This window comes from Siniperca chuatsi, linkage group LG4 (assembly GCF_020085105.1).
Source record: "Siniperca chuatsi isolate FFG_IHB_CAS linkage group LG4, ASM2008510v1, whole genome shotgun sequence".
In the NCBI taxonomy this organism is placed as follows: Eukaryota; Metazoa; Chordata; class Actinopteri; order Centrarchiformes; family Sinipercidae; genus Siniperca; species Siniperca chuatsi.
The window spans coordinates 20,225,008-20,239,026 of NC_058045.1; the positions used below are offsets into that span (position 1 = coordinate 20,225,008).

Below are 14,019 nucleotides of genomic sequence, written 5' to 3' on the forward strand. Positions count from 1 at the left end.
GCATGTTAGCATGCAAAAGTTAGCATGTAGCTCAAGTACGGTTGTGTCTAAAAATAGCCTGTCAGAGCCTCAAAGACTCTTTTGCTATGTCTCACTTTGGATACTTCCTTTAGTACACTTCAATGTAGTACACTGTGTACACTATGTACTTACTTGTGTAGTGTGTGAATTTTGACATGGTAGTGTTGTCTCAAGTCAAACATGATTGTTGTGTACTTACCAGAAATGATGCTACGGAGCCCAGGAAAAAAAAAAGTTATTTTGAGGCCACAAAATGCTAACCATAGTTATCACCAAGGAGTGCCTTAAGCAAGTGGCAGCTGGAGCAGGTGCTGTGCACTCCATGCTTTGGGGAGAAAAGCTGGTCCATTGTGCTGGCTCTTTTTATATAGACTTATCTCGTGGCCACAAGTTAATTAAAACGTGGGAACAAAGTAGTATCCTGTGGCCACGAGTTAATTAAATGTGGAAATGAATTGTATTTTGTGCGCATGCAATAGCATTTCGTGGCCTCAATAGAACCATTTTTTCTATCTAAGGATCTGCCCGGGCTCTGCATGATCACAACATTTGACAGCTTCTTCTTCTTTGTTTTAATGGTGAAATACCACCGGACAGAGCTTTACCACAAAATGAACCCAATGAACTGACGGTTTCTATCCGACAACAGTATAGTGGTACTTGGTGGAAAAAAACACATGTATAACGTACATTTGTATAGTGTGATGTTCACTAGAGCAACTGCAAGTGCTGCAGCTTCCCTCCCCTTCCCCTACGTAGCCAAGATGGTAACCACTGAGGGTGCGAAATGTCCAGCATTCCACACTCAACTTTTTGACCGTTATGAGTATACCATCCAGATACTCATAGTGCACTGCATTTTGCTATAAATGTGAGTGCGAATGCACCAATGCACTCAAAACTGCAAGTGTAAGTATGAAAGAATGCAAAATGAGACACAGCTTTAGTCTTGTTTGCTTGCATGCAGTATACATGTCTATCTGTAGCTGCCACGTTTATTTACCCATATATATATATATATATATATATATATATATATATACATAGCCATGTTTTCATGCATAATGCATATGCGTAACAGGTGTATTTATGTGTATGATGCCACGAGGTGTGGGCTACAGAAAGGGAATTTGGGCAGGCTTCTATCCTGGCGCCTGCTTACTGCCTGGTGAGTGTCTGCCTGCCCTCTCTGTTGAATAATGTAACAAGTGGTGAGTGGTGTGGGTGGTAGAGAGGGATGGCCTCTCCTCAAAATAGACTCCAGTGCTAAAGCAGAAGACTTCAGAGACAAGATACAGTAGTGCACACTTAGTTATGAAACAGTCCTGACAGCAATGGCATGCTGTAGTAATTTACAAAGCCAACCCACTGCAGTTTTGGCAGAATCCCCAATAGGTGTTATAATTGTTATAAGAAGATAAATCAAGAGACCACCCTGGTTAAGTAATGGTCAAATAAAAAGCACTAGCAGCATTTTACAGTGGACTACAAGAAGAGTGTCATTTTTATTAGCGGTGTATAAGTATGGGTGTCTAACAGCTGAGAGAAGAAACAGACATCAAGGAAAAGGGTGTGTGTGTATGCGTGTGTTGAGGTTGTCCTGCTCCATCCCTGGAGTGAGCAGAGCAGGCGAAGCATATAACAGCCGTGCAAACAGCAGCCAGCTCTGATATTGCCCCTCCGGCCAGTGTGGCAGGAGTCACTTCCTTTCTCTCTCTCTCTCTCTCTCTCTCTCTCTCTCTCTCTCTCTCTCTCTCTCTCTCTCTCTCTCTCTTTCTCTCTCTCTCTGTGTGCAAGCTGAGCACACAGCGTCCTCGCTTTTCAACAGGGAGTGAACCAACTCCAACTTTCTCTGGGCAGCCGGTGTTCAGCACTTTGAGGAGGACAGAGAGCGAATACGTGGAGCAAAGAGTTTGATTCCAGAGGAGATGATGAGCAGGGGGACATTAATGTTAGGATGTGTTAATATGAAAATTTCTGGGCACGTTTCAAGAGTCATCAGATTTCTGTGCATGTACTCAGCGGCAAGTCTTTCTACTCTATGAGGCAGCAGCGGATGCGGTACTATTTTTAGAAACAATGTTGCGGTAGAGGAATCAATCAAATTGAGGCTAAAACAGTGTATTCATGACAATCTGCTGCTTTTAGTGGTGCAGTCCTCTGAGATTTCTATCTGCGCTTGCAGGGTCATGGGATAGGACATTGCATTTCTATCTATCTTGTCTCAGCTGATGCCAAATGATGCCTTTTCCTCTCATGCTCTCCAGGAAAGCACACCAGTGGACTGCAAACTTTTGCACTATGGAATCCAGCACACTTTATGGCAACAGTGGCTGCAATGCTTTTGGGACCTCATGTAGTTTTGTATCTTTTCAGAGTCTTAGAATTTCTAAAGAACACTACAGTTTGGGATGTGAATGAGAATTATTGAATGATAAAGAACTAAGGAGCCTGAAAATTGGGTGGCGCACACTGTTTTCACATCCTCTTTACTTCTATCAAGTGTGAGCACATTTTGCTCTTATGGGAATTAAGCACTCATCCCGCTGTATGCTCCTCAGGAGAAAAATGGCGGAGTCTGAGAGCAGTGAGGTAAGTGTGAGAGACACCTTTGATTTTCTGAACTAAAATAAGAGTGCTCTGTTTTTCAGACTCTGTCCTGAGTCATAAATGCATCCTGCAGCATGTGCCCTACCTTTAGTGAAAGTTGCATCTCACTAGATAAAACAGCAGTTTGAAACAGCAGTCTTAGTGATAGGCTCCATCTGTGCGAGGATGCTTACCCTCCGACAAAACAGGCATTTTGTGCAGTGCAGGCAGCCAGCAGAGTGAGTATTTCCATCGAGTAAACCTGAAAAAAATAATGCATCGTCTTATGGTTTCATTTTTTAACCATGTAGCTTCCAAGGTTAGGGTGTTCTGCAGGGGTTTCAGTCTGATTTCACTTTTATTTTACTAGAAGGCAGGGCAGTGGCAGGATATTATAAGTAGCCTCTGTTGTCTCCCTCCCTCTTACACCATAAACAATTGCCCACCTGTTCTCGGATAGGGATCCCTCAGACAGTGTCTCAAAAATCTAAATGTATTTGAATATCTTTACATCAAAAGAACAAGTTTTAATAAGGAATGTACTGTGTGCATTGTGAGGTTGAATAAGGCAGACTTGCTGCTTCACGCTGCGCTGAGATAGGAATTACTTGTGCTGTCCAAGGTACTGCAGCACCTTGCAGGCGAAGCAGAGAACGCTGGGACTTGACATGTGAAGCAGTTTTGAGGAAAGTAGGGTGAGCCGAAGACGTGGCTTGCAAGTAATGCTCAAAAGATCCAAACACCCTGTGGAGTTGGAGACAGCCTCATGATGCTTCGTTAAACATTATTTATCAAATAAAGTTCCCGCAAAGCAAGTTTATTCGTGGGAGAAGACCCTCCTCAAATTCTCAACATTTTATCAATACGCTCATGTCTGAGGGTAGCAGGCACCTGATACATTATGATAAGCGGACACTGCCTGGATGGATGGAGCTCTGCCTACCGCTGCTCTCTGCTGTTTTGGAATATTTGTATTCTCAGAGGCGCCTAAGTGCCATAATTGCAGAAGATCAAAGTGATTCTCTTTCCTGACTGTTAGAAGACTTTTCCCCATGAAATGAAGAATTAAAAACCTCTCTACAGTAAGCCATTATAGCCTTTAAGTCCTCTGTCTGGTAAACTTTTTTCCGGATAAGCATTAAACACTAAATGCCCCTCAATAAATAGAGTTTACCCTACAAATCCACCTACTGACATTATCACTGACTTCAGGAGCAACAGTACACAAACAGGGGTCATCTTCAACAGTCAAGCAGGTACAACGTGATGGTGTCCCCTCACACAGACTGTGTAACATAAGTTCCAAATGAATGTCCTTCTCAAATAACAGTTCTCACCTCCTCCTGGAGATGAGGATCCAGTCTGAAAGAGAACCCCATATGTGTTCGTCTGGAGGGTCAGAGGCAAGGACGTGTGCCACTCTCTCTGTCCTGTGTGGGCATCTCAGTTACACTCACTGCAGCTGCTCTCTGCTGACCGTATTGCACCCCAAGTCTCCTTTAATCTATCTCTTAATGACAGCCTGGGGCAATTTTGTTTTTCTGCATTGCAACTTTTGGAAAGTCGTCATCGATTCTGTATTAAACTTGGCAGCCTAAATAACCTCTTCTGTGGCCCTGTCTTGTAATTTTTGACTTTCGTTTTGGTTTGGAGCCAGATGTTAATCAAATCCTGCTTCTTTTGTTTTTGCTGTTAAAAAACATTTTTATAGAGGGTGGCAACATTTCATCTGCAGTCTTTACATCTGGGAGTGCACGCAAATTTGATAAGTGAGCTTAATGTAACTTTAGGTCAGTTGCTAAGAGGAAACATTTGTCATTTCTGAGCTGCCTGGCATAGCTGCACATTATAAAAATAAAGTAATACATCAAATAAAACACATCTTCAGGCAGTTACACTAAAGTCTACTTGAAGATCCAAATGATTAACAGGTTGTGAGAATATCCACAACAGAAGGTTAATATGCTACACTGTACTGAAGTGCTCTCTCTCTTCAGATCAACATCATGGCTTAAAGGATTAAGAGAAGTTCAACAGTTGGCCTTTCCTTTTTAATAACAAGTCCCTAATGCATGTGATCTTTTATGTAACAAACAATCTTAAACTCTGTGAACTTAACCAAGCAGGGAAAGTAATATCTCTCAATGTTCTCATGCTCCCTGCTGTAATGTTAAATAAAATAGGTACCGGTACATCAATTGTATGTTATTTGGGTTGGATGCTAAAAATCTAATGTTTTTCAAATGCAATTTAGATGCTTCATCACTAATATAATTTGTACCAATCAACTACAAATCCATTAAAGCCAAGGAGAGGGCAGCTCTCACATTATTATTATTTAGCTATTGCTATTTTAGCTCATAGAGCATTTTAGAATTTTCATGAAAGTTCAGCTTTTAATTGTGTATGATTTTATTATTAATTCATTTCATGTTTGCATGTGCAGCTGTAGTCACTCGGCATGTATAGCAGCAGTAGGCTAAATGAGTAGCTATGAAGTGAGCTGTCATTCACAAGACATAAGAGGCTACAGCCATGCTAGCAGCTCTGTATATAGACACAGTGGTGCTTTGAACGAAATGCTAATGTCAGCATGCTAACATGCTCTCAGTGACAATGCTAACATGCTGATGATTAGCAAGTATAATGTTTACCATGTTCACCATCTTCGTTTAGTGTGTTAGCATGCTAACAATTGCAATTAACTCAACGCACAGCTGAGGCTGGTTAGTTTTGTAGTTAGTTGGTCAGAAACCAAAGCATTGGACAAATTACAATCTTGACCTCATGGTGGCGCTAGAGATACGTCTGTACAAAATGTCATGACAATCCGATAGTTGTGGAGCTATTTCAGTCTGGAACAAAGTGGTGGACTGACTGACTCAGAGACATTGCCAACCCTTAAGCAATGCAGTTAGTATGGCTAAAAATGCTTCTGCAATGCATCATTAGTGAACACCTGATATGTGACTGACCCAGGTCAGCTTCGGTGTGAATGAACCATGTGGTGACGAGTTATTTTCCCACATCCTTTTCTGTGTCACTCTTGTCCCTATGTCTATGGCATTTAAGCCCAGCGGGAAAAGAGAGGACAAAGATAAATATGATGGTCATTTTAAAGGGATAGACACAGGTAAGAGGAAAAGAAAGAAGCGGAGGAGGGGGAGAATCACTCTCTCAAACAAGGAACAATCAATGTTACTACTAAGTCTACTTTAAGTCCACTAGATCTATGTGCCACACAGTGCTGTCGCTGTAAGTCACAAGTATGACTTCATCTATTATTAAGGTTATCCACCTTATTGACTCTGTCATATGGCAGCCATATTAGATTAAAGGATAAATGACAAACTTTAAAGTGATGATTTATTTAAAAAAGACTTAAGGGTGGGGTAAGAGATTCTGGAGAAAGATTGTTGATATTTGAAATCAAGACAAAAACTCCTCTCCCTTCGGTGCACGTTCAGAAGCTCTGCCCCCAAATTCATGGACGTGCATTGCCAAGGCAACGACACTAACAACTGGGCAATATGGAGGAATCCAGAGCGTCTGCTGTCTGAGGGTAGCTGAAGCAAAACCAACATAGAATATAATAACAAAAAACACAACGGAGTAAAAACTAGTCAGAGTTAATTGTTTGGATTGTTTTTACAAAACAAAAGTGACCGAAGACAGGGCCGTAGGTTTGTAGCTAAGCTAACAAGAAAGGTAACGTTACCTAGCATAGCATTTCGAATTATGCATCAATCCAAATAAAAGTGAGCTGAATGTCTGTGGGCAAGTAATTTAACGTTACCTGACACACAAGTTACCCATCTGTCAAGCAGAAACAGCAACCTCAGCATCCATCTGAATGCCTTTCAACTCTCGGAGGTCTCTCCACCGTTGGAAAGCCTCATGTTAACACGGCTCTTCACCCTTGCCTGATCATAAAACTTCTTTTTCAATTTTTATTATTCTGACCTTCTCCTCTTTGGCTTTTTCTCGGCCATCTCTCCTTCTTGACAATGCGATTTCGTGTTAGCATGTGCCAGATTTACCGTCCCTCTCGCTCCCACTGCCCCTTGTCCTGTGCACGAGCACAAACGACACTTGCAGATTGGCTGGAATAGTGTTTTATAATAATAATTAATTAATCATTTGTTTGTTTCCTATTTACAGAGCCAGGGCTGTGTACAAACACCGGATTTTTTTCAGCGCACACACAGAACAGACAGCTAGCGGACCATGAGGAGATATTTGCTGAATTTGACAAAAAGCGTAATGGATTAGAATCGCTTACCCCACCTTTAAATTAGGCCAATTATCTGAAACTATCTGAAATCATAGCTGTTGAGTTTGACTTACTTCTGCTGGTTATTGTTATTATCTCATCACTTAAGCTGAACATGTCTCTACTATCCATTGCCTCGACAATGAAGATGGAAAACTGCCTTTTGAAAAGATGAATGGCCTCAGTTGGAGGTGTGGCACATGAACTGAAATTCTGAAAGATACAGATGCAACATTAAAACATGCAAGAAATTGTCCAGCAGCAGCATGTGTCAGGGTGTGCTGCGAGGTCAGACATAGTTAAATGATAAATGCAAAATGAAGAGGCAATAATAGTTGTTAATAGTTTATTCCTACAATTAGAGACAAAGTGCATAAGAAAATATGTGTTTCAGATGGACATTATGCTATACCTTCATTAGCTTTCCTGAGACACAAGCCTTTCAATTCTTTCGTCTTTTTTGTTTCTTCTCCCAGGTTAAAAATTAAATATACTGTAATAAAAAAATTAAAATGTAGCATCACTGTCAGTCATCTAAAAATACCACCTATTTTTGTCCACCTTGCCAATTATTTATCATTTATTTTTAGAAGTCTGAAAGTTGGAATGAGAATAAACACCAGAATGGCTTACTGGCTCAAAACTGAGTTGCTGGGAGTCCGTTTCTCCGTCTCTCTCTCCCAATTCAACACACACACACACACACCATGGCTAGACCTTCCCAGCTGGCCTCAGAGGTGATAATCAGGGCATTATGGGTATACCTTCTGTGCAGAGCAGAGCTTTCTTGCCATCTCTGCCTTCTGTTGACATACAGGCTGCCTTCAACTCAATGAACTCTCTGGACTCTGTGAACTCACCAGACTGCTTCATGGAACAGTAGACTGACAGATGAGCTGAGAGGCACGAGAGCAGATGAAATTAAGGGGAAGGAATGGCTGATAAGTCGAAGTCAATCACTGTCCATGATTGCAAACCCTGTGATATTGTCGATGCCAACACGCTCTTACATCCTTGTTTTGTTTCTTACTACAAAAGGGTTTTGACTTTGAAAGAGTCCTCTGTCCTTATAAAGTGTTTTTCTTCTTTATCGCTCTCTTTCTAGCAACCACACTCACAGTCACAGCCAATCCGCATAATTCCATCCCAGTCGGCACAGCCCACCGTGTTGCCCAAGCCTGTGCCTTCCATCCAGCACGCCCCACGACCTCCTCTCCCGCCACACACGCCCCATGCTGCCAGCCTCCCTAGCTGTCCTGGGCGGGGCAAGATGGCCAAGTTCCTTAGCCCAGAGGAGATGACCTCACGAGACTACTACTTTGACTCTTATGCCCACTTTGGTATACATGAGGTAAGCCTGTATGTCCTCACACTGAGAATCACTGAAAAATACTTTTTTCTGGTTTATTATTCCTGTGTCTGTTCTTGTCAGAGGATGATTAGACAGATGTGAAATGTGCATGATAGCTGTTTTTGACCCAGGAAATAAGGAATCTCAGAAAGTATAGTCGGGAACTAAAAATTCTGTTTGCACATTCCTGTTTGCATTTCCACCACATCTTTTATAGAAGCTCCAGGACAAGCATAGACTCCTGCATCTTCCTTCAAATACAATTTTTTTTTATCAGATAATGGTTATCACAGCTCCACATCCAACAAAAAATCTTTGCAACAGTGTAAATTCACAAATAAAACTCTTATATGACAAATATACACATATATACCGCAGTGTAACAAAACTGTCATCATGCTAACAACTTATTTTTTACATTGCACAAGATGTTGCTGTTAGGAGTCAATGCCAATCAGTGAACACAAGTAAGCAATTAGTAAAAGCACCCGTGAATCATCCATCTCTCTGTAAAACTGGGTGCAAGGACAACTATGTTTGGAGATGCAATGGATCAAAACTGAACCAGGAAGTATCCCTTCAAGATCTAGTTGATGTTTATATAGACATTTATGTTTGCCTTTTCACTTCCCTATAAGTGGCTTAGATAATATAGTTAAACCGCAGACTTCCTGTTTGATCTGTGGTGTGGTTTCTACATTCACCTCTAAGACAGTTGCTTTGCCCAGTCCCAAGTTGTAAAAACCTTTTATTTTCCTTTAAAGGAGCCCTAAACCATTTCCCCACAAATTTTGGCCAAAGTTTTCATTATTAATTTGTTTTGAAAATAGAACAAAATAAGGTAAAAATAACTCAAATCTGCAGAGAATTCCAACTTTAAAAGGCCACAGTAAAGCCTTGATCCAGGACAGACGCGGACAGCTGTGGACTTGCACATGGACAGTGGACGGGCATGCTCTTCTTATACACACTATAATCGGGGGTATGCGTACACAGACACGTTCCTCACATGTGCAGTAGAAAACATAATGGAGACCCCTTGACAGCAACAGCATGTGCAGGGACCGAAGCAAGAAGCAGGGATGGGGAATATAGTACATATATACAGTGCACGAAACAAGCAGCCAGTTTACTTTTCTAGTGCATGTGCAGTTGGCGCGCTTGCAATGTGTGTGGTGACAAATTTTGGGCTGCGGGTGAACCCTCACATCACGCAGACCCATGCGTACACAGAAACCATGAACTGGCCTTTATAATTACCTTTGTTTTCTGCTGGCGTTGGTCTGCTGATGTTTTTCTTTTGCATCTCTTTTCTCTTTTTAGACGTAATTTTTTCAGACTCCTCTATTGTGTGTTGGTAAGGGACTTTAATGATGATCATCTGTGACATTTTTCCTGAACTTAGCCTCCCAGGTAACTCATCCCCCTGTTCTGGACTGCCCCAACAACCTATAAAATCCAAATGCTATATGTCATAGATGGTTAGAACCATGGTTGGGGTTACGGTCAGCCAATCCCATCAAAGCACATGAGACCTGAACCCAGCCTGAGAGAAATTTCTGCCTGGGAGGCTCAACTCAGGGCAGATGCCGTGCAGCTCTACACACAGCCCGGACTTGAAATGGTGGAGGCACAATTTTGATTAAGATATACCTTTTCAAAACATATAAAACTTTTTCAGTCTTGATCAACAGTGAGCCATTACTAAACATGTTTAATATTTTTTCTTTCTTTCTTTGTGTCTCATATTTCCACTATTCAAGATGATATTTGAATCTTTCTGCATGTGTACCTTTTCTATCAGCGTTCAGCTGTATTCTAAAGAGAGGAGACAGAAAGCATTAGAGGCAGTATAAAAAGAGCAGGTTCCTAGTGTGACCTGTAAGATGAATTTTTTATATTTTTGGAATGTAGGTCGTTTGTATTTTTTTCATTTATGAATATTCTTCACACTCACACATGCTCGGTAAGAGAGACAGAGTCAGAAAAGAGATGCAGACAGGCTGAGCCTACTGGCTTATGCAGCTTATTCAGAAACACCAACTATGGATTTGAATGTAGAACCATACGGCTGAGACGTCATAGAGTAAGATTAGGTTAAGGCTGTGTGTTATTTGTCACTGCTACATTGCAGATATCACAACAAATCCAGACCCCCATTGTCCAGCCAATGTTTTAATACAACAAAACTAATTGTCACTCTCCACAGGGGTTAGCTGTGTCAACATCTTCCTGATATAATTTGTCATATGCTAAACCAGGAGATGCTGAAGGACGAAGTAAGGACGCTCACGTACAGGAACTCCATGTACCACAACAAGCACGTCTTCAAGGACAAAATAGTGTTGGATGTTGGAAGCGGGACTGGGATCCTGTCCATGTTCGCAGCCAAAGCAGGGGCAAAGCACGTGTATGGGGTAAGACGTGTTTCCTTTCAGTGGAGCGTTATCGTGCTGAACCATCAGGGTCTAATCACTGCAGAGCCCAGCCTGACAAGCTGCTCACACTGTGTGCATGTACTGCACGTGTATGACTGGTTCTCTATGGAGCTGTACATACATTTTAACCATTTTTCCACCAGGCCTCCCTATAATCTTCGAGGAATATCTTGTCTGACAGGCAGGTGATAAAAGTGTGTGGCCTCTCAGGCAGGTTGACAGGCTGTGCCGTAGCAATTTGAGAGCACTTTCTGTTATCGTGTACTGGAGCAGAAGTAATTGCTAGTCAGGGCATGTCTGAGAATACATGCTGGATACACACCACTAGCTTGGGATAACCACGTGGAACTTATTTTTGTACAGCGGTACTCCAGACAGCGTATATATTTGCTTTAGGGGAGGAATGATTACCTTGGAACTGCCGACTGGTTGACATTATGCGTTTATGTGTGTGTGTGTGTCTGTGTGACTTTGCCTCGCGTCTCGTGTTTGTTTTCCTTCCCTCTTCTGCTGTCTCACTCGGTTAATCTATTCCTCTCTTTGTACTTTAAACTGAAATATCCCTTCAGTATGTGCTTTACCTCACACTTGTGTTACTGCTGTCCATCTGTCAGGATTTGTATCCACATAAAAGATTTCAGGGATTTAGTTCACCTTTGATTTAGATGCTGTTGATTTAAGCTCTGCAACACCTTTATCATACCTAAAGCTTATAAAGCTCCATGTGAAAGATGGGCTCGTGAGGGGGAAGGACTGGGCTCTGGGCCAACAAGAACACCACTCTGTCACACGGACCTCGTTACATAAAAAAATGAAACCTCTATTCTGGATCCACAGAGTACCCATAAAAGACTCTTTGGCGCTGAATTCCATATTGTATGGATTACAGCCATATAATCATGAGTTTATATATTTTAAAACATTTAAGAGAAGTTAATTTTTTGTTTGTTAATTTATTATGCTTGCATAGTTTTATGCCCAACAGTGTGGAATTAATCCACCAGATGGCGATATATCATATGCTTATTTGCACTCAAAAAATCCATAGCACATGCAAAAGATTGCTAGAGCTGATGTTATCGGCAGAGGGAGTCTATGTTAAGCTTCACGGACATGTAGCAATAAGGGTAATGGTTGTCAATGGGAGAGCAGTATGTGGGATTTTAAATAAACAAGTACAGTAAATCATTTGTGTGTTTAGTGTGGTCAGTCCATACAATAAAATCATTCCAACTCTGAAAGCAAATCATGTAAGGGATAATGTACAGCGAGCCAGTCATTATTGTGAAATTTACCCTGACAGGGTGATACAGGACCCTAACACAAAGCCCTTACAAAGATTTTAAACAGGTGGTTTGATATTTGTTGGGCGGGCTCAGATGCCTGCTTGCAGTGCACAGGATCTGATCCTGCCTCGGACCACAAGGACCCAATAAATTATTTTGCATCTCATTCACAAGTGTCAAAGGGTCTTGAAGTTTAGCTAAGTAAATGAGTGGTTGGTTTATTCAAGCTTTTTTTCCAGTTTTGAATATACTGTACAGTATGTAAATAGTTACACAGATATGCAGCGTGACATAATTTAGTGACATTCCAAGCAGGCTTTAGCTACTTTCCATTAAAGATAGTTGATAGACCATAAATGAGCCAGAATGTGTTGAGTTGAATGCAACTCCTACTATTCACTTGAGCAGAAGAACTCCAAGGAGATGGTCATGTTGCTCTTTATCTCCTGGATGTAACATTAGGAAAGCATTTGCTAAATGTTAGCTAATTGATAAGTTAATAATACGTCAAAGCTTGTTTATCTGAGTTTGTTGTAGAATTTACTTTTTGTCCTCTTGCAATCAAAAATGCTCAAGGCAGCTTATTCTTATAAAACTACAGAAATTAAACTGAAACCAAACTTAATTCCTGAGTGGAACTAAAAGAACATTGACTAGCACATTTACAAGCGTGGCTCTTGTCTTGCTTAAGTCATTTCCAACTTCCTGTACGATTCACAGGTTAAGAGCTCAGACAGAGGGGAGAAGTTCCGTGACACCTGGGCGAAGTTAGAAACTTGTACCTGCTGTGTCTCCAGAGAGAAGCACTAGTGGGAGCCCACAGGGACGACTACAGTGACAGTGACTTTTCCTGACACTAGTGAGAGGTGCAAGAGGCACCGTGCGAGGGTGTGTTGACTCCAAACATGCCTCGAGGCCTCAGTACTCCTGCTGAAGCATGACTCTGATGGACACATGGCTAATGGCTGTCTCTTCTCACAGAGATTCAGAGAGAGATGAGAAATCATTGTCAATTAGAGAGCTGGCATTGGCAGCACCTATTATCACACACTAACAGTACAGCAATACACACGTGCACACGTACGCCTGCAAGTGCACACGCATCCATACACCTTGTTTACACCTAGTTTTTAATGGACAAATGCATCAGTGTTGTTTGTGAGCAGTTGACAGACATACAGACAGAACTCTGTGGGTGCCAGCAGCCTCCTGACCGCTCTCCACTAATGGGCAGCAGAGAATAGGGCTGCTCCAGGGAGGCAGTGCTAATGTTAAGTCCCTGCATCCTGTATGCATGCTCAGTGGGAAAACTAAAGACCTCAGCTAGAAAGCAGAAGCCAGAACTTCTTTTCAGTTTGTATGTTATACTGTGTTGCAACAAAAAAAAAGAGAAATATCCAAGATGATATTGCTTCATTTGTCCATCCCCGCAGTTGGTGCGTTGCTTCTAGAGCATGTCTAATCAGTTCCTGCCTCTAAAATAAAAGCCTCCGTAGACCTCATTCTTCCGTGAGAGTCCGAGGCACAGATGAGTGCTTCTATTTTTCAACCTGCTCTCTCCACAAGGGCCCCAGCGAGGCTTTGCCTTTTTACAATCCAGAGCACCTAGAGTTCATTCAAGAGTCCTTTACTTTATTACAACCAGACGGAACTCTTGCAGCATGAATAAGTCCACACACCTCTGACAAACAGCGTCCTGGGAAGGTGGAACATAGTGTACACAAAAATCTATACTCTCAGACTGCCTAATGCTGTATAAGGTCGGTATTGACAAATGCATCCTGCTAAATTAGAGCTGCTTACGAGAAGAGTTTATTTTGATGAACGAAGGGCCTTTATTATGTTATAACTCTGTTATTGCTGGCACCCCAATGACTCAGCCATTAAACCTGCATCAGCGAAGTACAAAATATGTCAAGCAAGGTGCACAGAAAAGACTCAGAAAAAAAGAGGGCACAAAAGAAAAGATATGAAAGAGAGGGCATGGAGGAAAATGTGACAGAGATGCAGGTATTTCAGGAGGAGAGAAATGGGACAAAGACAAAAGCAGTGGGGTAAGGA

The 14,019-nt window shown here is 41.7% G+C and overlaps 1 protein-coding gene across 1 annotated transcript in view; it reads left to right on the forward strand.

Annotated features, from left to right (window-relative positions):
* Window positions 1–1,811: 1,811 nt before the first annotated feature.
* Window positions 1,812–14,019, forward strand: part of LOC122875045 (protein arginine N-methyltransferase 8-B) — a 28,123-nt gene continuing 15,915 nt past the window's right edge. The window contains exons 1-3 of the mRNA XM_044193760.1: window positions 1,812–2,613; window positions 7,989–8,234; window positions 10,496–10,651. Coding sequence (XP_044049695.1) covers window positions 2,545–2,613; window positions 7,989–8,234; window positions 10,496–10,651 — 471 coding nt within the window. The 5' untranslated portion in view covers window positions 1,812–2,544. The remainder of the gene's footprint in view (window positions 2,614–7,988; window positions 8,235–10,495; window positions 10,652–14,019) is intronic.